General features: G+C 39.6%; 1 protein-coding gene across 7 annotated transcripts in view; it reads left to right on the forward strand.

Moving 5' to 3' along the window:
• Window positions 1–26130, forward strand: part of CREB5 (cAMP responsive element binding protein 5) — a 262913-nt gene that overhangs the window by 165227 nt on the left and 71556 nt on the right. For all 7 annotated transcript variants that reach the window (XR_004418516.2, XM_033065361.1, XM_033065352.1 and 4 more), the window contains 2 exons: window positions 23576–23702; window positions 25801–25911. Coding sequence is in view for 6 of the 7 variants with exons in the window: in XM_033065361.1 (XP_032921252.1) it covers window positions 23576–23702; window positions 25801–25911 (238 nt within the window). In the remaining variant the exon portion in view is untranslated. The remainder of the gene's footprint in view (window positions 1–23575; window positions 23703–25800; window positions 25912–26130) is intronic.

Below are 26130 nucleotides of genomic sequence, written 5' to 3' on the forward strand. Positions count from 1 at the left end.
AGTGATACCAGAGACTGATGAACCTTGGATCTCTATTAATGTGTGATTTCCTCTCTACGTGGGTGCTTCTGTTTGTTTGTACATGTGGCATGGAATTTTTGTGTTGTGGTGCTTGCTCCCTCTCGACTTCCTCCAAACACATTTTTAAAGTCTGTATTGTCAAATAGCATGAAATATTTTTCAGTCCCAGTGACACACATTTTACTTTTTAGGTCTTTGAATCCTCATAGAGCCAGGAAAGTATCATTTACTTAACACAACACTGTTTATTCCATCCTCACTTCCATTCTTTATTTTATGGCCTGATGTTTCCTTGTAGCATCAACTTCCAGTGTTAAAGTGAGTATCTCCATAGAAAACATACAACTTCTAATTTACTGAAAGATTACTGTACATTATAATAATACTAGCCATTCTCTTGGTAAAAACTACTAACTGAGAGTGAGAACTGCAGTCTCTCAGATCAGCACAAACTGTATTTCTGTGGGTGGTCTTTATTTTTACATCATATCTTTAATTTAAGAGCATTGAAGTTTTGAAAATTGCAACCATTTGTCAAACATATTAAAGCTCTGTATTAGTACAAGGTCTATTAGTATAAATAACATGATGGAAAGTTTTACTGCAGATATCTGCAGCTCTTGTGCTGCTCCATGACCATAAAGAATGCGGGCAATGTGCTTCAGATAGGCACTGTTTTCTACAGATCAATAAATCTGTGCCCATTAGCAGAAGAAAAATAATAATTATAATGACAAGAGTTCATTATCACAAGCTCTGTCAAAAGTAATGTCAGTTGTATGTTTTACCACGCTGGAAAAGCCCATCAGCACTAGTAATTTTATATGTCAGATTTAACATGAGCTAGTTTTTTCCAAATGAAGTTTTACAAAACAGAACAGAAAAAATGTACTCGACCAGATTCTTCCTTGACCTCAGTTTAAGGCAACTCAGGAACATGTCAGAAAAGTTCCAGTACTGTGTTCTTTGTTATCATTTGGTTTCCAGGTCAAAATGAACTTTTCTTTCCTTGCCGCTAAGGACATGAGCTCTATTTCTCTTGTATCACAGAACTGCAGGAATTCTCATTGCTCTGAATACTTTTCAGTTTTCTGATATACTTTCAATAAGTGTGTTTCTTTAGAAACCTCATGTAGAAATAAGATTGTCTGAAAAATCAATATGAACACTAAATTAAGGTTCATTTTGCAGTTTGCCTGAATGATCAGATTGCTTGCCACTGGAATCCATTGTTGACCAATATCTCCTGTGACCATTAGTATGAAAGAGGGATGTGTTGCACAAAATGCAGATTGGTACACAGATCTCTGTATGTGTGGATCTATTTGTAGGGTATGTGCGAGTGAGTGAGTGTGTGTGTTTGTCCCCATCTTTGAGGCTGCAAGGCAAAATTAACTTCTGCTATTCCGAAGCAATCATACCAGAAAGAATTTATCACCTGAATTAGATTTCAAGTCGCACGACTTAAGGTGGTGATATTGGTATATAAATTTGATTGATGTTTTCTTTCTTTTTGAAATTGACACTCTATTAGCACCCCTCAGATTGCCCTCACTTTTCAAGTTTTTCTTTAAGAATGAGAAATCAAATTTAGGGCAAAAATTTAAGCAACAGTTAAAGGGGGACATTGCTGTGCATCACTAAGTTCTCAGTTTGCCTTTTTACTTTCTAATCTTGTGCAGTATGGAACTTTTCCCAGCTACTGCAATTCAGTAGGTATTCTAATATTTAGTAATTAATTAAGCCATTTTTTAGTTTACTCTAAACTATTTTGAGATGACTTTGTAGTGCCCTATAAAGAAACCTGCAGTACATACTTTAGGAAAAGTAGAAAACCTTACTAACAACATGTGTAAAAATATGCAAAAATAAGTGTTATGGGGGGAAAAAAGAGTATAGAGATACTTGGAAAAGCATGACTTTATATAGGTCTTCTAAGAAAAGCAAAATGCAGCTGATTGAAAAGTTTCCAACAACGCTCAGTAATTATTAAAATTTGATGACAATTTTTGCAAGGGGATTTGGGATTTTTTTTGCTGACAAATACCTTTTTTTTGTTATTTAAGAAACGTCTTGAAAAATAATTTTTTTTACTTGCTATGCACTGAAAGATAATTAAGCTTTGTACATTTCATTTTCTGTTTGATATTCAGTCTCACTTCTAAATAGTTCTGTTACTTCTGATTTGTTTCTGTAGGCAAATGCCCAGAAAGTGTGATGAATAGCAAATGATAAAACAGGCAATAATACTTGGGCATCTGCATGTGTTACATTCCAGGGTTTTAAACTTTGGTTTCACCTGGTCTTGCCCAGGACAAGTTCTTGACTGAAAGCACAGCCAGCTGCAGCCCTAATACCTCTTTCTTTTTTTCCCTTTAGTAGGTAGTTCTTTATCTCAGGGAGACTTGTTTTAAAGATGCAGTGCTCCAATAACAGGATGTTTTGGAGTGTAGATTGGATTGAACTGGGTGTAGGAAGGATCCGTGGCTTCCCTGTGTAGCACTGAGCACAAGGAGTGCTGAATTTCAGCAGCACATCTGCACTGGCATGTCTCTTGTGCAGAGTAATTATCAAACAGGACAAACATTTCATATAATCATTAACTGATTGGCTTGGGTCAGATATTTGGGTTTGCCCAAACAATCCCCAGAGGACTTAGAAAGATCTCTGTTGTGAGGGCAATACAAAATTTCTGCACCCAAAGTTTGGGGCAGTTTTGGGTGAAATGTGCTTGGACTGTTGAATAATCCAGACAAATGGGCACCACAAAACTGCACAAATGTTCTTGTGTGAGTCTGCAGTGACTTACTGGCAGGTGGAACAGTTGCATGGAGGACAGATGGCATTGTGGACATCTTCCCTAGGCTGAAGGGAGGGAGTAACCACAGAAATAGAGATTGGGGGAACTTGGTTTGTTTACCCTGAAGAGATGGCTACCAGGGGATCTAATTGCAGCCCTCAGCTAATTACAGGGTAGTTACAGAGGAGACAGGGTCTGCACCATGTTGCAGTGTGAAGACAGAAGAGAACAGGCGCAAGTTTCAGTGAGAGAAAATTCCATGAGACCTAAAGAAAGGAAGGTTCCAGCAGGAGAACCATACAGCATCTGGCTGGAGTCAGTCTCTGCTGCTGTAGATTTTCACACTTTGTCGAGAAAAAGGTGCCCATCAGCCTGCTCTGATACTGCATTTAGTCCTGGCTGGAGCAGGAGGCTGGACAAGGTGACCCTCTGAGGTGCCTTCTGACTGAAACTGGAGCAGCAATGGGAAAGGATGGCAGCACGGGCTGTCTGTGCTGGGGATGGAAGCAGGAAGAATTCTGATGAGCAAAAAGCAATAATGTCATCTGAAGTATATCCTGTGCCTGCTTGTATCCACCTTGACTTGGGAAATAAAGAATTCATGCACTTGACGTAACACTCCAAATGTGGACTCTGAATTTCTCTGTGCTTTCAGATGCACAGTTTCGTAAATTCCCCACTATGTTGTGACAGGCACTCAAGTTTTAGTGGATGCCTGATAAACATGCAAAGATAAAACAGTAATTATGAAAACCAGCCATTTTTTGGCTGAAATGTTAGCCAAAATACAGCCAAATATGTCTTCAGTTTATAAACAGCTAAAGGGATCTTTTCCCCTCCTCTTCTAAGCATCTGAAGTTTTTGCTTATAGTGAAGAATTGCAAGAGAATTCTAAAATCCTGTGAGAAAATCTATCTCTGATGTTTTTCCAAATTATTCAGCTCTTTAAAAGTACCCTTCTCCCTCTCCTTTTATTTTTTTTTTTATTTTTAAAAAAAATAATGGAATTAAACCATAACGAATAAAACTTTTGAGCCCCCCATGGTAATTTTCAGCATGTTTTGCAAAACTAGGAGACAAGCTTTGTCCACAACCATGTGAGGGATCCATTTGCTAATATCCCTATAAGTTAAAATGTATGTTTTACAGGAACTTAGCTAGCAAAAGCTGTTCCCTCTATAAAAGTAATGGCACATTAATGCCTTTTTGCAGTGAACTCCCTGTATACCTTATCTTGCATTCACGTTTGTCCATTAACTAATGACTATCCAATATGCTGTCACTACTATCACATGTAAAATCGTGCATGCTCAGTTATTTTATTATTGCAAAATTAATAATTTATTGTCCACTAGAGTATGAAGACTGAGGATCTGTGTATGACTCCTCACTGAACAAAATTTTCTGGAGCGACACTGACTAAATCCTGTATTTGTCTTGAGTTAAAAGGCTCAGAGAAGGATATTCAAATTTATGAAGTTTCTGAAAGTGCAGTCTTAGAGTGTACAGCTCTGTTCTCTCTATGCCACTGGCACCTTCTTTATTGTTATGTATTCACCTTGTTTAAAAACTCCTTTCCTGCAATCAAGACAAGCTTTGTCCTTTTAAAGAGCTGTGCCTGATGCTTCAGTAAATGTCAGAGATGATTTTTGCACTGCTGTTGGATGCAGAGCAAATCACGGAATCTGGACGTGTGGTAAAAACTTCCTGGCTGGAAGAGCTAATCCCCTTGGAAAACAAAACAAAAAGTCCCATACTTTCCTGTAGAATATCGTATTTTCCCTTGAAAACAGCATTCCTAGCCAGTTAATTTATTACTGAATCTAATCAGTCTTCAAGATAGCTTTGAAATACCAGTGTTAGTTCTGTTTTTCATTAATACATTGATATTGATGTTCAGGTTTCTAGCTAGCTGTTAAAATCAGTTAGGAAAAATCTAGGAAAGAAGACATAAAAGAGGAATGAGTTGGAGTATTGGGTTGTTTTTAATAGAGCAGGAAATGAAGAAAAACTGACAGATTTAAGGTTTCTTTTGTGTCATTGGTGTACTTCATGCAGGTGAGCTATAATGGTAACCAGTTTTATGTGAATAACAACCTTGTTGACTTAGTGGCTGAAATAAAAATAGTAATTTAGTTTAAGTCAATGTGATTTAATTTCTTAATTATTCTGTCCAAATAAACAACAAAGACATTCTCAGATATTCAAGACAATTACATTTTAAAAATAACTAGATAAATTTCCAGATTAATACAGCATTTCAAACTGGAATGTTTAGAAATGCTAAAACTTTATGCTTTTCCAAATATTCTATTCTTTTCCACTTCCAAGATTTATGGAATACAATTTGTTAGTGAATTTAATAATTTTGGTCAACCTGAAAGTGCTACTCTAGCTTTTGAGCTTGGCTGTAATTTTCTGCAGAAATCACAGCAGTTACAGTGCAAGTGAATTCATTGTGACAGAGCATATTTAATTTGCACGTACTCTGTAGATAATTGAAGTCTCTATCTTCATGTAACTTCAGGGGTTTGAGTTGATATCAGGAGCCTCTATGAAAAGTTTTCTGTCATTTCTAACACAAGCATGGCACTATTCTCACAATGAAAAGTAAGGGGGTTGATGCAGAAAAGGTTTTTGCAACTTATTTTTTTCCAGTGTATTTGTCCTCACCCGGTGCAGGTTTCAGGGCCAGCAATGCATTGTGCTATACTTTCGTCATCTCTTTTCCTGGTAAAACGAACTACAAGTCGCTGTTGGTGAAGAAATCTTGCAAGGTTTGTAAAACTGAGGAATATTAAAAGAGGGCATGTAAATTCATGTAGCTAGATGATTGCAGGATTGGAGACTAGATGTCCATGGAGGACAATTGAAAAAAACCTTGTTTTTTCACCAGTGACAGATTAACAATAACTCTTCGCTTTTAACAGCATTTCTAATCTTTTGAGACCTCTGGGAAAGAGCTTCTTTTTGTGGAAACCTAGTGAGCTAGAGAGTTTAACAGAGAGTTAAATCTTCTCTTTGGTGCCTTTATTCCCTGGAGCTTCAGTTACTTGTTATTTTGTCTGTCTGGGGTTTTGATGATTTGAAATACCGAAGGGACCTGTAAGGGTTTTCCCTTTCACACAGTCCTAAGTACTGGTGGTCACTGGGGCAGGTGTGACTGGATGCCCATAATGTTCATTGCATTTGAAAATCATATTTTTGTTCCAATAGGGTATTCTTCAATCATTTTTACTTCTTCAGGTAAGAGTAGGAAGTTAATGAGGAAGCACATAAAACTCCACTTTAAGATTGCATTCTTTAAGTCATAAAATGAAGGTTCTTTGGGTGAGACAAAATGTAGTAAATATTATACACATCATTCAGAATTCATGGCCTTTTTCTCAGGAAAGAGCACAAATGAAAAATATGTAATCTTCCATCTTAGAGGGAATCTATCAAAACCTGACAAGTTTTCAGGTTTTTTTTTTTGGTAAATAGCAAGGTAAACATTTTATCCCATAATGTGGAGTTCTCATTTTGCTATTTCTTTTTGTGCTGATCCTTGATATGTTGCTTTAAAAAAAGTTTGAGCAGTTAAACCATATGTTTATTTCATAACTTCTAATGTCAAAATTTTAATTGATTTTCCCATATTCTGGGTTAGGAGGGGGCTGTATCATGTTCCACTACGTCATAAAAACAAAAATATTTAAAATATGTTTCAAATAAAATTAAGGGAGAGAAGAAAAAAATGCTTAACTTAGAAAAGATGTGGGATTCATTAACAAAGAAAAATACTGGCCACGGACCAATGGCAAGCCAAATGTTTTGCCAGCAGTTTGCAGTTCACAGTCATCATTGCATGTCACTCTGCCTGCTGCACCAGCCCCTCCAACCATATAGGCCTTCCTTTTAAAGAGAAACCTGTCTGGTTTGAGTTGAAGAAATTAATTTGGGTTTACTTAGTTTAAAAACAAAAATATAGAGGGCCCAATTTTATTTCATTATGCCCGTGGGTAAAGCAGTCCAAGGTAATTACAACCACAGTGCTGGTTGCTCTATCTTAATTAAAGAGGGGTTTTTTTCTTTGCACAGAGGCTTTTGCACAACATAATAAAATAGTTTGTGGTCTGGCTAGGCTCAGTATCACAAGAGTGTACTCACTTGAGAAATTGTCCAGCTTTTCCAAAAGCTGAGGCCCTTCCACTGGAGAGGAAACATGGAGCTACTCAGCAGAGCACAGGTAGTTTACAGTACGGGCACCATCATAAATCACACAGCAAACAACCTCTCCTGCAGACCTGCACACTAAGTGGCAGGCTTGTCAGCAGCAATGAATCTGGACCTCAGTAGGTCTTTAAGCAATAATGTGCTCTGCAATGTGCAACACTCGTTACACACCTGTGACTAAACCTCTTATTTTTCCAAACTTTCCTGGTAGTGTTTTGGGTTCTCTCTCTCTTTTTTTTTTTTTTTTGGTGGGGGTGGTGTCTCCTTTGTAAATAAATATGGCTTATTGCTTAGCAAATAATTTTAAAGAAAAGGCATCAAAGACATTTAAATAATGTACTTGGCATGTTAATTAAAAAAATCTCTGAACTCAAATCCCAACAAGCACGAGTGAGATGGCCTGTTATTAGAAAAGTCAAAGGAGGCATGTTTGTTAGTTGAATAAATCAAGTAGCATTGTGAAAACACTGTCTCAGGGATGATTAAGGGTAAGTGATTTTCATTACTACATTAAGTTCTCCTTTCTGTTGTGGTGCTTTTTATATCACATCAAGCTTAGCTATTTACTTATGCAGCCCCTCACTTACTTAAATCATGACCCAGTGCATCGATTCAGAAAGACAGCAACGCAAGCTGACTTGACTTAATGACCAGGAACCTGACACGGGTCCTTCCTTTGTGAGCTCTCTCACTACAGTTGGTAAAACTGACTTAAGTTTTGCAAATACCAGTGGACCAGACCCCAAAGTGACTCAAGTCAGTAAAATTTCACTGCTTTCAACAAGTTCTCCTCCCTACCTAGTGCTGGTGGTTTCCTTCAAGTTGCACAATTTTCCTTTTTTCATAGATCCAAGTACCTCTGGTATTTAGGGCCACCAATTGTCCTGACCCAGATCATAGTTGTGCTCCCTTGCTACATTGGCAAGGGCACAGCTCACAAGTATATATGAAACTAGCAGGGAGGGTCTCAAGGTTGACATAAGGAGCATCAAAAGCACCCTAGTCAGTGAGTGGATTTAGCTTCTTCCTGTTGGGGACATGGATTCTCCTATGGAGGGACAAGTGAGTTTAGTTTCAACTGTGCTTGAACTGGCACAGTTTCACCTGAGCTTGCGTTTATGGAGAAGGAAAGGCCAATGGGGTGTGCACTGTACCCCAAGGCAGGACTCCAGCCAGGGGAAGGGCAGCCCTCAGCTGCATTTGGGCTGCTCTGAAGCACCATAGCAGTGGCTGCCTGCGGGACAAGGGGAGCTGGAACATGTGGTGTTTGACAAAGCTGAAGTATCTTCCAGCCTGCTTGGGCATGGCTCAGGTCCTTGGCAGTACCGGGTATGTAGATCTGGGTGTGTGATTACAGACAGCTGGGCTTCCTAGAGGTCTTCAAGCCTAGAATTAGTCATGTGTAATGGGGAGAATTAGCCTAGAGGTGGACCAGAGAGACTTCCATCCTCTGCTCTTAAGTTCAGAACATGAAAATACTGGCTTACTTTCCACTTTGTGTGGTAAGGCAAGCAACAACATCCAAACAGGCTTCTAGGATGCAGCTGCCAAAGAAACGCTTCACAAGGAATGCAGAGGGGCATCCCTGTGGCAGCCTCAGCTGAGGTGTTAATGATTTCATAACCTGTTCCTTTATTACACAAGCTAAAATACCTGCTGAGACTGTTCAGCCTGCTGCAGGGCAGGAGCCAGGGTGCAGTGGTGGATTGATAATGGATTTGCACGTGGGACAGATCTCTACTGTGTATTTCACATACACGGCTTTGAAACTACAAGAAAACAGTCACTTTCTATTTTCATTTTCATTAGAGGCTTCTTATGAATATATGAAATAGACATTTTATGGTGACCATAGCCCTACTACAAATTAAAATCAGATTCCAAGTCCCCTGTGAAAAAGAAGCTCATTATAATATGTGGAGATGTCAAAATTATACTAAATGACACTTAAATTTTAATCCCAGGCACTGTGCTTATCCATAATTCAGGGTTAAATCTACACTGGAAATAAGACCAGGAGCTAAGCAAGATTTACAGGGTAGGGGATGTCCCAGTAAATATATAGCCACAAACTGAAGAATAAACAGCTGGTTGTATGTGTCTGCCAAATACAAAGTGTCTTGCATACATACTGCTGCATTTTCTTTTCTCGAGTTACAGATTACCTTTGTTACATATCCTACAAGGACTGGGTCAGATTTATATGAGGTGCAATGTTGTTGATTCAGATGGTTTGTTGCTATAGAGTCAGATTTCTGGTCTAAAGGTACACATATTCCTAAACGCTTAGTTTCTCATCAAATTTTATGTATGAGCCATTTTTAGGACTTGCTATCTGGTAGGCTAATACAAGGTCTAAATCCATGCTTCACAAAATACAGAGACAGGGGAAAATAAAATACAAACATGCTGACCTACAATCTGACTTTGCCACTATTCTTTATGCTCATCATATTTGCCTTTCCCATTAAAAAAAATTAAAAATGAAATAGAATAACAGCAGAAAATTTGGAGTGGAGTGAGTAAGCCATGGCTTCCGACCCCTGGAAATCAGCCATACTCACTGCTGTGCAAATTCCTGCTGCTCTCTGAGCTGAGATCATACTGCTGGAGATGGCAAGTGTATAGAGCACAGATCTGTATCTTTCTTCCATTGCTAAATATTAACAGTAAAAAATAAATGCAGGTGATGCAACAGGCTTGGACTGGGTCTATTTATGTGACTGTTGAGATATTTTAACCAGATCAGTAAAATGCCTGGCTCCCTGTGACCAAGTCAAATAGATATGATGTTAGTGCAAACTGAGTGGAGCTGCCACTTTGCTGTTTAGGTAAAGTTAACATTTTCTAACATGTTCACCTGCAGTGTATTGACGTGTCTCAGGGTACATGGGGCAAACACTCATTTTATAGGAGACATCTGGAAAAGGATGCATCTCCTTTCCATTATTCATCTTCTACTATGTCCCCTCCCTAAGCTGAGAGTCCTTTTCCTTTGCTCCAAGCAGTTTAAAAAAATAAGAAGAAAAAAAAACCTCATAAAACCAACTAATGTTTCTTGAATGTCAGCATGCACTGACTGTAAGGCCAGCAGGACAAACAAATTACATTGTCAGAGGCCTTCCACTGACAGCTTCAACCTACCCGTTCCCACAGCTTAAATCTGGAAACTCTTGATGCAAATGCTACAGTTGATTCTGATGGCTATAGTGGCACTTAACTGAAAAGTGACACTTTGGAGTTGGGTTTTACAGCATTGGGAATTCATGGGAGTTTAAACGATGCTTGTGTTTCTGGGAGGGCATTTTCAGTCCTGCATGTCTACTGGAGACTCAGGCCAAGTCTAGATCTGTGGCGTTGCTTCAAATGTGCAAACGCAGCAAGAGAGCTCCTAGCCTGGTCAGCCAGGCATTTTTGAAGTACTTTGTGCAAAAATTAGTTCCTCTTTGCTGAATTGTTGCATTGAAAACCATGAGGTGCAATATCATAAAGTTATCCAGTACCCACAGTGTTTCAAAATTCACCTGATTCAATTTATGTCACTGCTGATTATAATGCTGCTCTTTTACTTCCCTGGCATGGCAACTTTTTAGTTAAAGCACTGTTTCAGCAGCAGTTCTCAAAAGGACAAAAGTGGAGGAAAATAGAAACAGTTTAGACCATGACTATTCATGGAGTATGCATGTATTTAATGTCTTTACATGAACACTTATTTCATGTAAAGAGATTAAATGAATAACTGTCAGTCTGTTCGTTCATACTTCAGACTCTTGGAAGCTGACAGAATGATCTGAGCTTTTTTTACACGACTCTCTACTGACCATTAAGCCCTTTACTCTAAACTGGTACAGAGGGTGTTATTTTAATCTTCAACACAAAGTTCTGGTTTGGGAGAGTGTTTCCTCTTTAAGACAGTATTTCTTTCATAAAAAACCCTTCAAATAACAAACAAAGAAACAAAAAAACCCCATCTGTGAAACAGTAAACCAAACACATCAGTGCAAATCGGAAAGCAAAGATGTAAAATAACCTGTTTTTTCTTAGTATGATGGAGCATATCAATAGTAGGCATTAAGTCAGTATTCAGGGTATAATTTAGGAAAATATCTTCATAGGGGTCATACATTTTTATGGGTCTCATTCTGTTCTAAATGACCATATTAGCAGCACTCCTATGAACTTCAATGGCAATAACATCATGCCCAAAAAATCCATCTGCCACTTCTCCTTGTCTTTCTCAACCCAGCAGTATGTGCAGCCCAAGGCAAACAGGCTGAACAGAATAGTGGAAAGGTGCTTTGCAAAGACTTCAGTGACGGTATCAAGAAGAGCAAAGGTAGAGTTTGACCAGTGCTGTCAGGAGAAATTCTGTGACTATTATGGTGACCCCTGTGCTTCACTTCATAAGCTAATCACCACCAGGGATCAGGAGAATTTACTTGGTAGCAGTCTACAAATGTCAAAGTGTAAGGTGGGGATTTTTGTTTTCTTTTAAAGCATAGGACACAGATCAGTGTCAAAGCTTGTTTTACAACTGGATGTAGTGCATATTACATACTGTCTGTTTATGGAGTGTGTGTGCATGTGTGTGTGTGAGTGAGATTCCCAGTTGGTTTAAATCCATTGTCTTTGGCAAAGCTGTGTGCTGTACACCATTGAGAATTGGCGCTCTCGCTGTTGATGTATCCATTCTATTCTTGTTTTCTCAAATGATTGTGTTAACTGGGTTATGGCACATGAGGTCTCTTTTTTTTTCAGATTTATATTTCCTCAGCAATAATTTGGTCATAAATTAGCACATTTTGAAAATTGCCAGATAGACTGATGTGGAAAGATTTTTAGGAGGAAATTTTTGAATGTTATTTTTGAATATTGATTGTCTCATTTTAAATAGTTCAAAAGAGAACATCGAATTCCTGGTTAAAAAAACAACTTAAATATACTTACCTTTTCATATTTTATTCCATTTCCACTTGCTTCTATTTAGAACATTTCATAGCAGTAAGTATCCTTTCTGCTTTAAGCTAGAGAGTGAAAAAAAGTGCTTTGCTATTTGCATTACTGGTCACTTAGACTTGCTGCTTTTTATCATGTACATTGGCTGGTTTGTATGCATATTTCTTAAACCAAGATTTAAGATTTACATGTTATCTGGAATTTGATCTATAACTTGAAAGGCTACTGTAGCCACAACAAAAATGAAAATAACCCTGAACTGTTGAAAATTCAGCTCGGAGCACCCAAAGTGGTAATGACTGCAATAGTAGTTTTGTCGATATTTATAAATCAATGCAAACCAGAAACTGGATGTTTTAATTTACTGCAGTTTCAATGTAACTGATACCCTCAAGTTTAGAGCTTTAAACTTTGTGAAGTGCAATGTTATTGCAGGGCATGCATCCAATTTTTAAAACATTATATAGATTGGAGACAGATGAGCTTTTCAGAATTATTTTAGGCCTATTTTGATTGAATGCCTGAGATGCATTTTCCAGTGGAAATTAATTGCATTGATGTGAAAACAAATGAACCCCAACCTCAAAATTAGCTGCAGGTTCCTGCTTGAACCAGTACTTAAAAGGGAGGGAGTGGGCATGGATAGTGACTGTGAATTATGATGACAATGTAGACTTTGTTGGTAGAATAAAATAACCTTTCTTCAATGCCTGCTCTTTTTTGCTGTCTCTCTACACGCATGCATGCATGTGTAGAGAGAGAAATTTTCCCATGTATCTGTGGCTGGACATGAGTGGACAATGGCTTTTATTTGCTGTCATTGCTTCCCTTTGCATGCTGCAGGAAACCTCTGCTGGCCTGTGTCAGCAGCCAAGTGTCAGCAAATCTCCCACAGCCACCACCTGTAGTGCTTCTGTTGCTCTCATGGGGCATTTCTGGAACACGCATTTCTTAGGGAGTGTGCTAGGTGAGTTTATCAGTAAACAGCAGCTAATATGATTTCCACCCTTCAGTGTAATTTGCCTTAGCTATGTAAAAACAGCATTTGTGATTTTTGTTTCTTTGACTGATGCTTACAATCAGTGGATATCTCCCAGTGAGAGGTAATCAGAGAAGGCAATGTGAATCCTTTAAATTAAGAGAGCAAACAACACTGGCTTGGAGGTGATCTCTGTTGAAGTACAGCTGCAGCAGTTCTCTATGTCTTTGTTCAGTATGCCTTGAGATTCACCTCTTCCCTGTGCTTCTCATCATTTGTACTAATATAGCTGTCAGCTGGGATTTTTAGCATGTTTAAGAGATGAAGCATGTGCAAAGGTTCCTCCCAAGAAATGGCATATATTCATTTTGATCTTCATGAAAGTTTGAAGGGAATCAGTGAAGTGAGTTGGGGGTGGGAAGAGGGTCACTGAAGACACACAGCTATGTGGTAGCATTAAAATATTTTTACACCTGGAGATGACTTGCTGAACAGATAATTGAGAGTACACCCTCATGTATGTGCTCCTCTGTCTCCTCTCCCATTGCCACCCACTCAAACAACCAGCAGCTTTGAGACACTGAGCATATTTGGGGCTGTGACCATGGTGCTAACTTTCCTCTAGGCTGTAGGGAGAGGTTGGCACTGCAGGAGCAATGTGCTGATGGCAGAAGTGCTTGGGATGCCATGAGTATTTAAAAGCACTGAATTTCTCTATGGTATTCTTGCTAAAAGTGTAGGATTAAGAGTTGGATTTTGGTCTGCCACTGATGTCATATGTCATCTGAGAGTTTTCCAGGTTTCTAAATCTCGATTTTGCTTATTTCCTATTTTGTTTAGGAAATCATGTATAATTATCTCATATAATGCCTTTCTTAAAGATTTCTACAGTATGTATTACTTATATAGTATTTTTAGTGTTGAATGTATAATTTAAATCTCAGTAAATAAACAATCTCACATGTATATACATCTACATATTGTCTTCATTAGTGACTGTGCTCTGCTAACCAGAGCAAACTCTGCTTTTCATAGTGAATACAGAAGACTTGTGTTGTTACAGCAGGAGACAGACTGGATCTGCCAGTGGCATGCTGGACTGGTTTTCTCCCATTTAGGCTGTTTTCTTTAGTCAATCTATTTTCTAGCAAAGTTGTGATCAAATCTCTGCTCCATGCCCAACCATAGCATTGTGGCTGCATGTACTGTGAACTGTATTGCCACGTGGTCTTGAGACTCAGCAACACTTGGAGCCACTGTCTTTGTATAAACTCTAGACTGATGAGCATGAATGAGAAACTGATGGATACAGTTTTATTGGTTTATTAATATGGAGCTGAAGAAATGCGAAGATTCAGATTAATTGTCTTTTAATTAATATTATTTTCTATTTAAATTTCTGGAAGGTGCTTTTGGGGTCTACTTTGTCTTTTTGTTGATTACCCACAGCAGCTGGTTTTTTGTGGGGACCTAAATTAGGTACCTGAATTGGCCTGTAATTTAAAGCCTTGACTTAAGGAGCAATCTTAATTTGATTAATTAACGCAGGACCCTTTTCCCAACCTCTTTGTGCACAGCAGTCTTTCCACTTAGCTCTTACAGCATTGGATGTGGGGCCCCACGGGGGCAATGTTGAGGAAGAAAAAGTCAGGAGAGGTAAAGCCACCCAAAATATTAGTATAGCAGTGCTGTCTGCCTGCAGGCACATGAAGACATCAGCAAGAACATCTTTCTTAGACACCCAGGCAGGCAAACATCTCTGAAACACAGAGGCATGAAACTGCTGCTGCAGCATCCATCATCTCGTGAAGGACAGTGAAAACATGTGCTGTCATCTTTGACATTTTAATTGAAAAGAAAGCTTACACAGATTTCGACTTTAAGCAGTGTGTTTATACAAGTGTATACAGAGAAATAATCTGTCAGTTCAGTGCAGGCTCATTGCTATAGGAGTTGGTTTAGTAGCTGAACAATCCAACATTAGCTCACACACCTTGCCTTGTTCCATGCCTCAATAATTTTTAGTAGAAATACTTTGCCTAGAGGCATGCAGTTATTAAAAAAGAGGCTCAGCTTTCTTAAAGTCTGGAATTATTAGCTCATGGTAACAAGCCTGCACTGGAGAAACTGTTGGTTCTTTGTTTTCATAACTTTGCTGTAATTCACCATCTTATTTTCAGAGACAAACTTCTTCATTGTTTGGGAAGTTAAAAAAAAATGAAAAAAGAAAAAGAAAAATAAATCACTTCAAAAGGATTTTTTTTTCATTTTTATTATAAAGAGGGTTTACAAAACTCTTTTATCTTTGTATTTCTATTAAATTGCACTGGTCCGAAAAATAAGGGCAAATAGAAAGACAATTTTGAGAAATTTGTTTTACCTCATTTGCAGTACAGGAATCAGTTGGTAATGAGTATCAGTGAGAGCTCTCTGAAGACCCTCTCAGCCCTTTAGGAGTAAAATGTACTTTTTCTCCATCCTTTTTGCAACCTACTATCCCTTTCAGATGCAAAGTTGTGAAGGACAAATAAAATCCATTTGCACTGCTATAAAGTGTGTGAAAGGAGTGACTTGAGCAAATGAGGGGTCCAGCACCTTTAGACAGCCCAAACCTAGCAGAAGATTTACTTGGTGTTCAGTTGTCACTTTATCTGGATGCTGGGGGTAGGTTTTTTCCCAGCTGTTTAACCTGTTGATGTTTTTCCTCAATGAGCCTCAAATTTTCAAATTTTCTTGATTTTGCTTGTCAGGCTGAAATCTTTAGCCTGGATTTTAAAAAGAATAGTTGTGTTCAAAAGTGTTTGTATAAGCTTTATTGCCATTATTATCCCTGGTTTAAAGTCAGCTGCCACTTAAAGCATTTGTGTGTTATAGCTGCCTATTTTTCCAATGAAAAAGGATACACCTTTATTTGTGGGGCTGCAAAATTATTTGTTTTCCTGAAGACCTAAGCTTGATTCTGTCTGAGCTGAGAGACTGTGGTGGCAGTGGAATCAGTTTGCTTGCTTTTATGATCAAATCATATTTATGTTGTAGTTTTTTGGGTTTATCCCACTTCTTTTTTTCTTATTTTAATGCAAGAATGTGGTTTTATATGAGCTAGTTCTTTATAATCCTTGAACCTACCTTTTGCAGCATTTCCCTGTTTTGCTTTAACTATGCCATTATCCTTTGCATATCATTTGTGAGCTCCAGCTGTGTGCATAACACTATGCAGAACATAAACTTCTCCAAGGAGGTTATAGTCCAAGAAACCATTCTAGCTTTTCTTATTTTTCTTGTAATGGGTCAGGCAATAAGACCCAGTGAAATATTTAGAGGGAAAGAAAGATTGAAACCAGCAGTTTCTGAGACCTGAAAGAGCCAAAAGGCAAATGTTAATGGGTTTTGTGAGGCTTCCAAGGACCTGCTGGTCCTTGTGCTGAATTTGCAGAGGTTCCTTGAACATTTGTTCAGGAAATATAGGTGGCATTAGCAAAACTGGAGTTTCTAAAGGAAAGATTTATCATTGACTAAACCATTAAATAGACTTTGGCCCACTAAATATATGATGGGACTGCTGAATTGTGACTTTTCTCCTACAAGCTCAGGTGAAAAATACAGAATTCTTAACAAATTTTGAAGGCATTTTTCCACAGTATGATAATATTTTACAGTATATATATATATATATATAATTTTCTGTCTGTTTGTTTGTTTGTTTTACTTATTCTTTCTCTTCATTTGGGTGTTCTGTCCTTGTGTATTAGAACAAGTGACCAAGAATGCATTACTGATGGAGTTGCTTTGTTTCTAAAGAGCAGCTTCTCCTCAAGTGACATTGAGGGATATTTGAATTGAGAAGTAACATCTCTTTAATTGCTTTTGACTTTTCTTCTGTATCATTTCATATCTGTATGCTGCATCTTGCTCCTTTTGTAATGCTTTTTGCTGAATTCCTTCTTCCTGTGTGCCAGTGTATAGCTTGTTATCTTAATTGTGCCAGCTCTTTTGAGATACTTACATGGGCTTCCCCTTCACTGCTGAATCAAGTTTCTTGTCTTTAAGACTTTTTGAAGCTAGCCTTATCTTATCTCAGTCCTTCAATGTCTCATTACAATGTCAAGCATCACTTTCACTTTGCCACTGTTTTTACCATCAGCTGGTTTCTCTTTCCCAGGCAGAAATCTCTTCTTGTCCAACACTGGGAAAATACCTAAAGATAAAAAATGTATGAAGACACATGCACACCCATTTAAAAATCTCTACAGAAAGCACAGCTTTGTCTGGATGCTTCCGAAATCCTCTAAGTTATGAGCCACAATTTTCCCTCTCTGGAGTGTTGCCCTTCCTGCATCTCAGTCTTAGTTACTCCCTTCCTCTTGAAAATTTCCTCAGTCCTGTCATTTCTGAGCATACCAGTTAAATAAAAAACATACAAAGAAACAAAAAGGCAACCAGAGTCGTGCCTCTAAACTGTCTCCAATTCTTTAGCGTATTTATTTGCTTGTGTGTTCTATCTCTGTCTTCTACTTTTCATCTGGTTTGTGTTCCTAGAATGTAAACACGCTCTGTATGAATTGTCTCTTATCTGTGTTTGTACAGTGCCAGGCTCAATGGGGTCCCAGTCCCGACTGGGACCTTTGGGCACCACCACAGTATAAATGTCTGCTACTGATAATAATAATCTGCCCACATCATGCAGATGTCTGAATTATCTGAGAAATACAAACAAGGATCTTTACTAGGTTGGCAGGGAGCCATGAATTCTTAGGTGCCAGTTTTCTTTTCCCCTGAATATGGTTTGGCTCCCTGAAAAATCCTGGTGACACAAACCTCCCACTTCTTGGAAAGCTTGGCTCTCTGGTGGTGATGTGAATTAAAACATCGTTAAACATGGGATACAGCAGGTCAGGTGAGGTCCCTTGCAACTATGTGAGGTATTCCAAGTACTGCTCTGATGCTTTGTTGTTGCTTTCCCTTGTGTTTACTTTTTTTTCTCCTCTAAATGACAAATGGATAAATTGAAATGAGACAGAACTGCCCTACTTTGAGAGTGGGAAATAATGGATTACAAATGAGGAAAGCTCTAGTTAGATTGATAGGTTTAAATTATGGCAGTGTGGATCAAAAAACAGCAGACAGGCAGTAAATGAGGCAACCCCTCCAGTCAGAACACATTTCTCAGATTAAAACATCCCCTCCATGTCTTTGCCTCTGACTAAATTATTCAAATGAAGGCCCAGGACAGCACTTGAGCCAGGTACTCTGGCTTCAGTAGCTGCAGTAATAGCAGCTGTGGTGGAAACACACGCTCCAGGAAACTTACTCTCTGCAATGAAAAGTTTACTTGGGACAGTACCTGGCTGTGAATGAGACTTTCAGAGGGTAGACTGCAGCCAGCTGTGCTTATTCTCAATATGGTAGGCTGCTTGGGGGCTTCAGCCTGAAAGCCACTCAAACCACATGCACATATTGGCATCCCTTAAAAGATCCAGGCTGCTGGCATCAGTGATTGCTCCTCATTGCATTGATCGTAACGATATCATTGCTTGCCTTATCCACATTTGTCTACCTATTGCTTCTACTCACTCTCCTTCATTTTTTCCTTGATTTCTAGGCTTTTTGGGGCAGAACCTCACCTCATCCACGTATTTTAAACCAAGGCTTCTAGGCACTGTTGTAATAAATATGTAGATATATACAAGTTTATACATATATATGTAAATAATGAATATCTGATCAAGTGTGTTGTAGCACAGAAATCCCTCAGCCAATGCTCACCTGACATGACAAATTTCCACAGCACAACCAGCCACCTGTGGGCTGCTCTGGTGTGAGCTGGCTGGGTCCGAAGGCTATGGAAAGTCAAGAGATGTGTTCCTTTACTCCAATGCAACTGGATATACTTCTGGCTAAACTTTTTCCACACCAGAGCTAGCTGAACAAATGGAGTTGTGATGTGGGTATTCTTGATGGCCTTGCAAAAATGCTACCTGCACGGGAGTAAGGAGCAGGAGAGAGGCCATGGTAAGACCCACTGACCTGGAGTGCTTCACTATAATAGAAAACATTCTGCAGTGATGCTTTAAATAGCATCAGTCCTTTTGCACATAGCCCCGAAGGTTCTAGTAGGAACCTACTCTCATGAGACCTCAGCAACAAATTGCCATCTGCCCAAATTGTCCTTGAAGAGGTCAACTTAAGGGAAGCCTAGTCTTTTAACAGACATGTGTAGTGTTTAGTCATCAGGCAATCAATTGCATCAACTCAGAGTATTTGGTATTAATCAAGGGGGCACACACTGAAGTATATATCCTAGATACTTGATTGCATTAGAGGAGTTATCTTTAATCATTGGGTAGAGTCATATGATGGAACATGATCGAGTCACCATGGCTTAGCAGGGTACCACCCGTCTGTTTAAATGTTAATAAGGGTGACTCATGGTGTTAGCACGACCATGCAGAGGAAGAAGAGCCAACGTGGTCAGTTACAGCAGCTTGGCTAATGTGGTATTTTACTAAGCCACTGTAACACTGACTATCCAGACCACGTACACCCAAACAGACAGCATACAATTGCTGACCTAAACCCCATCATGTTCAACAGCAGGCTTCCACTGGAACACAATAAAAATTATTAAATTTTGAAAAAATTCCATGGATAGCCAGATTTTCAGTGAGGTTGAGCATCTGCCAGTTGTCTATCTTACATGTCCTTTATCTGTGGGCTGTTTGCCCAACAGCCCTATTTATTTAGCAACACAGGTGCCAAGGAATGAAAATCTCCCAGTCAGCAATATAGATTGACAGGCTGCAGGCAGTATGTCCTCATTTACAAAGAGAGGAGCAGATTCAATATGTCCACCATTAAAAGTAACAATTACAAACTCTCACTGACTTTCTTTGCTGCCAGATAGAAAGCAACCACAAGAGATTGTGTTGTCCTTGGAAGAGATGTCTTAGACAAATTGAGTATCTCAGCCTGTACAGTTCTGTGCCATACACATTCCCTGAGATCTGTGAGAGTGAGTGTGCAGGAGCATGTGCTAAATCCATGGCCTGTGTTCAGTGTAGGAATGGAATTATCCACGAGTACTGGCCAGTGTCAGTTTTCCTGATATGGGAGGGGGGGAATCCAGAGTTCATTATGTAGCACTTTTATCAATGGCATGAGCACTGCAGGCTTTTCAACAAAGAGGCTCAACCTTGAAGTGCAAGGCTTCTCTGACAGCTCTGCACCCCTTTTGAAAAACAGACATGGGAACAGACTAGCAAGGGTGTAGTAAGAAAAAATACCTGAAGAACTGAAGAATTTTTTTTCCCCTAGCTAGGTGTAAAGTATGTGCTTTCCCCTAAAATGAAGCACCGTTAAAGGTAAAACTGGGGACAGCAAGGAAGCTTCTTTGCCATTTTAATAAATACCAGTAATTCCCTTTTGCCCATGCCCCATATTCCCAAGCTCATTAAAGCAATTTTGGAAATTCTTTTGGTCTGGAACATATAAGCAAAACATAAACCATGCAGTCCCTTGAGAATCACTTGCACAAATTGTATAGGTCAGGCCAAAATAAGTTTCTGTCAAACAGCCTAACACCTAAGCTTATTATGAAACTGTTGAATTGTACAAAGGGTCTGTATGTAAGGCACTCTCAGAATGAAAAAAGGCAGGGGGGGAAGCTCTTTTCACGGTGCTTGTTTTACTTTGACCCCACTGAAAACTCAAGAGGTATTTTTATTGACTGTGTGGGTCTGGCCAGTGCAGTTCCCATAGATTCCGTTCCATAGATCTAAGTTCCCACACATCTGAGCTGCTGGACTCAGAGGGCTGCAGAGTGGGCAGGTGGGTGCACACCTCAGTCTTGCTCCAGGCCAGGCAGGAGAGTGCACCAGTGCTTTCTCCTTTCTTTTCCACTCCTCCTCCCTTCCTCTGAGAGGAAACCCCATGTGCATCCCCAGCCAGGGCTGCAGCACACTCTGTTCTGCCCCTTAAGTACCCCATGAGGCTCCAGCCCTTCCATCTGGCATATGGACTTTAAAGCATGAGGTAGAGAAGACCTGTCTGAGTTTGTTGTTGGCTGCTCTGCAGGCCAGTGGTTCTAGTGAGTATGGGCCAGTGGAAGTGGACTCTGCATGTGGGGGTCACCACAGCCTCTAAAATCCAAACTGAGATCTCCTCACATTCAACCTGGTATCTCCTCACTTTTTTGCTTTTCAAAAGAGCACTGAATCTGCTTTTCACGCTGTTTTGACCCTATCCTATTTATTTGTCCTCACGTGTGAATGAATGCTGGTACACAGAGCAGCTGAGTTGAAGTGGACTGTAGAATGGGCTAGGGTCTGTCTACTTTGAGTATATTTCCTTAACTCATATTTCCTGCACTGCATCCATTCCACTTATTCCACCTCTGCAGCTCCCCAGGCTTAGCCATGTGCTGAGTGACCGTACAGCTGCATATCCCAGAAATTCATTCATTCTCAGAACTTACTGCACTCTCTCACAGGATTACACTACACATTTGGAAAATGTTGTCTTGAGTTTTTTTAACATGATATGAAGCTGTAAGTACATTATATTCCTCCATCAACAGACAACCAGGGAGGAATAGGAAGAACTCCTTGTCTGTATCTGAGATACATTTGCTGTTATTTGGGTTTCTTTTTTCACCTTCTGAATAAATACTGTATATGTCTGGGAGGATTTTTAAAGCATCCTTCCAAACACAGGCTTTTTCTCTCCACGGAGAGCCAAGACAAAAGGATGGGTTCAGTTGTGTGCAGCTGCTGAAAGAGGGCAGCTGAGGGCAGAAGGGTGGGAGGAGCCGAGTGTCTGGGTATGAGGGAATTGTCAGGGCAAGGATTTTGAGGTGGCATTTATTGGGACGGAAGTGTTTCTGGGGAAACAAAGTTGAAGAGACGAGTGTTGAACAACTACAAGTCCAAGGATAGGAAATACTGGGGAGTTTTAATGAAAAGGGGATTAGATGTTTTGAAGTCTTGGCAAAAGAGAAGGAGACTTGTATGTCAGAAGAAGGTGGTTTTGCCATCAGAGAGACACCCACACTTTGGGACCCTGGATATGGTGTCCTCCATACTGGGTGTCTGTGAATCCCATTGCTCACAGCCTTTGGGCTTTTTGCACATTGTTAGATAATTGTAAGTGACAGCTAAAAGTACAAGAGGACTGTACAATTGCCAGTACCACTTGCGATTGGAGGGACAAAATGTAAAGCCCCATCATTTGGTGTGACACAATTCAGGCCAAGAGGGATAGTTTACTCCTTACTACTCTAGGGTTATGACTCTGTTTCCCCTGACCAGATCGACACAATTTTGAGGCTTTTTATGGCTAGCTGTGGTTTCATCACTGATGCAAAGGATGCTTCTGCCAAGGCTTTAAATCAACCCTGATGTTTAGAGGCTCTAAACATTTTAGACTTTTTCCATGATAGCCCCTGCAGAGGCTCTTCAAACCCCAGATTATGCACCTTCTTCTCTAAAACATCTCATACCTTTAGGGGCAAGTCTCCTTCCCAATAAACAGTATAAACCATGTGCTATACAGAAAAGCATCCTGTTCTCTGAGAATTTAACACACCTACTTGTACCATCAATGTTTGTTGTATGTAAAAACTTTATTTTCAATCTTTTTGAAAGCTTCAGAAGGCAGCAAATTACACTCATCCAAAACTTCAGGCAACTCACAATTTCTTCAAAACTAAAAAATACTCCAAAACAACAAAAAACTGATAACATAATTCCCAAGGTCAAATCCTTAAAAGCTTTTTTGAACGTGTAATCCCATCTTTGTTTAATCCATTAATTTTATGATTCTTCATTGTGAGTGGGCCTGCTTTCTCACATGCAGTTTTCCCTGTGCTGTACTTTAAAAAATCCTTCTAAATCTTTTGAATCCTTTTTGCCAAAATAATTCACTCTGCTTTTCTGTGTCCATATATTTTGCTTTCATAAACTGCTTAATCTGAATATTATTTTCCTAATTTTATTTCTAATTTTAGATTCCCATTTTTTGTGTCCTGGTGGTGTTCTAAGTGGTGAAATTAGTCATCTTGCTTTGGAATGAAGGCTTGGTAGATTTTCACAGGAGAGAATATCAAGAGTGATTTGAAATACTCATTTTAGAGTAGCTTATGTACAGGTGATACAATTTCAAAATTAATTTAAGAGTGGTTAATTTTCTGTCATAATCTGCAAAACTATCATACAGATATTTTTGTTCCTGAGGGCTAAACTTACAGCAGTGCACGAATGCTAACAGATTTTTCTGGTTTGTCTGTAGAAAATATGTTTTGTACCATCTTTTGCTAGCCACTATATTGTGCAGAGGTGCTCAGACTGAGACCAGCTGATACATTTACATTCATTTTTTTATCAGATGAACTATACTGGTGCTTTAACAGATAAAGAGAAGAAGGAAGGTGATTCATCTTCTTCTTGAAAACTTTATGTTCCACTGATTTATGCAGGAAAGGACAAATCCGGGATTGGTTTATCTGCTCCTGCTTGTCTGGAGCTGCCTGTGCCTACCAATGGCTGGCAGGGTAAGGCTTATTTTGGTCTCCACAGCCCATGACAGCTTTCTTTTCTCTTCCTTTCTTCTAGGCCTGTCCCAGGTTCTCTGTCTTCGCTACTGCACCTACACAACCGACAAAGACAGCCTATGCCTGCCTCTATGCCCGGCACCCTGCCCAACCCTACCATGCCAGGATCTTCTGCTGTTCTCATGCCTGTAAGTTTGCTGATCTGGCTTTTTGTGCAGGGTGAGAAGTTGTGTTCTGTTCGATTCAATCCAAGCAGAGGTGAAAGTCTGCTGGGTTTTGTAAAAACCCAGTGTAATAAGTTAAGGAAGCTGGACCTTCTTTGGTGTTTCACTTTAGAGTGTTTCTGATTAAGTTAATGGCATAATAATTAGTGTGAGAGTGATTAGAAGCAGTTTACATGAGACTACAATTTGTGATTCCCATACTTGTTCATGTAGGTGAGATCACTATGTCTGTGCTGGAACAAAAGGATTTTTCTGAATTCAGAAAAAAACTGGGAAAGCAATGTACATAAGCTATGTCAGTGAACTCTAAATGATCTTCTTGTGTGGGAGATAACCAGTTAATGAGAAAGAAATGTAGTTTACTTTCCTGACCTGTTAACTTGCACTTATTGAGAACTAGGTAACAATTGCTGCTCATCTTTCATAATTTTCATAATGGGAATATTTCCCATTTTATGAGAGCCAAAGGGCTGCTTTACAATTATACCTTCAAATTTTAAATTATTTTAGCCTTTTCATCAGAAAATATTTGGGCAGGCTAGGGATAGAGAAAAGTAAAGATGACTTGGGAAGAGGGGATGGAAAAAGAAGAAGTTTTTGCTTCATTTCACTGTGTTCAGTTTGCAAAACAAACCTGAGAGCAATTTACCATGGGAGGGAGAAAAGCACTGCTTGTTCTGGCTTTGCTGGATCAAGGGGAACACGCCACAGGGATACAAAGATTCAGGTTTGGCTGCTAGTTGAGCAGTCATGAATAAGTTATTAATTATTAACTTGTCAATAAGGCTCTCCTGGAATATCGATCAGGAAGTCTAACAAAAATGAAAAGACATATCATTGTGGGAACTTTTTTCCTGGCATGATTCCCAAGGAACCTGAACTGCAACAAACATCCAGCAGCGGTGTGAGTTCAATAAGCTCCCCAGACGGCTGCTGGGGAGCCCTTTGGGCAGCTTTGCTTGCAGACGAGCAGGTGTGCTCTGGCTGCGAGCCCTGGAGATACGAGCAGGGAGGCGAGACAGACCCTGTCAGCACTGGCTGCTCCTCCTGCCCCAGCACTCCTGAAAGGGCTGCAGGGGAGATGGCAGTGGGAGCTGCTCCTGCCCCATGGAGACAGGATAAGGGGGCCTTGGCAGCTTTTCCCAGCCAGCGGGCAGCAGGATTTTCACATTTCCCCAAAGCCCAGCACCCATTCTTGCAGGCATCATGAAGGGTAGGGGACAATGCTTCACCACAGAGCACAAAAAAAAAATAGCTGCCCCGCCTGGGTTGCTCAGAAGGACCCAAAAGTGTCTTTGTTGTCAGAGCCAAAAACTTGGCACACTGGCTCAAAGCAAGGGGGGATGCTGAGCTCTGTCTGCAAGCAGCACCATAACCCTGCTTTACCACCCCTGACAAGGCCTGGCAGTGTGGGGGACTTGTCTCTTTTTGGGAATACCAGGAAATTAGAGGATTTGTTGCCATTAGGTTTTGTATCACTCCCTCCCAGCCTAGTGAGAATAGCTTGCAGAAAGGGCTCTGGACAGCCAGGAGAAGTCTTGCTTTGTTTTTTTGCTATCTCAGCAGTGCATGAAAGCTTCCCTTACAAGACACGTGGAAAACTCTTCCCAGCTGAGCAGTCCAAGTGAAGGAAAACCAGCCAACTTGTTTTCCATATGCTTGAGATTGTAGATTTTTATTTATGCTTTTAACAAGATAAGTTGGGCTGCACTGGGAGGGGAAGCTACAATTTTATACAGTGATGCTTTTAAAACCACTTAACTCTGAGTGTTGTTATACTGAAAGGGAGAAAATCATTATAAAAAAGTGCAAACCTGGGTGGTTGCTACATTTGTTTATTAAAGAACCCCTTTCTTTATAATTGGCTGTGAGTTTTCAGGGCCGATTCTGATGAAACACACGCCTACGTGCATACACATATGCAATTCTTGACACAGATTGTTATTTTCCCAGTCATGACTTGAAGAAATAAAGCTGAGTCCATTTAAATAGAAACTGAGAGTAAATTCTTGCAAATGTCTCCAGATGTTTTCAAACCTTTTTTTTAATTTTTTTTTTAAAGATGGAGCGACAAATGTCAATGAACTCTAACATCATGGGGATGCAAGGACCGAACCTCAACAATCCATGTGCTTCACCTCAAGTTCCCCCAATGCATTCAGAAGCCAAAATGGTAAAAAGAGAATTTTTTAAAATTACTGTATTTTCTCATATTGCTGTTGCATACCAGTTGCCCAGACAGTGGGGGGGATGTAGCCAGACACTGCTTACTTCATTCTTAGTCATACGTTATACTTTTTTTTAATATGCTGCAGTAAATTGCTTTTGTGTCTATGAACTTCCAAGATGTTCTTGGTCCTAACTGATCTCTCAGTGAGAGGGAACTGAGGGG

Source organism: Catharus ustulatus, chromosome 1, assembly GCF_009819885.2.
Source record: "Catharus ustulatus isolate bCatUst1 chromosome 1, bCatUst1.pri.v2, whole genome shotgun sequence".
NCBI classification, from domain to species: Eukaryota; Metazoa; Chordata; class Aves; order Passeriformes; family Turdidae; genus Catharus; species Catharus ustulatus.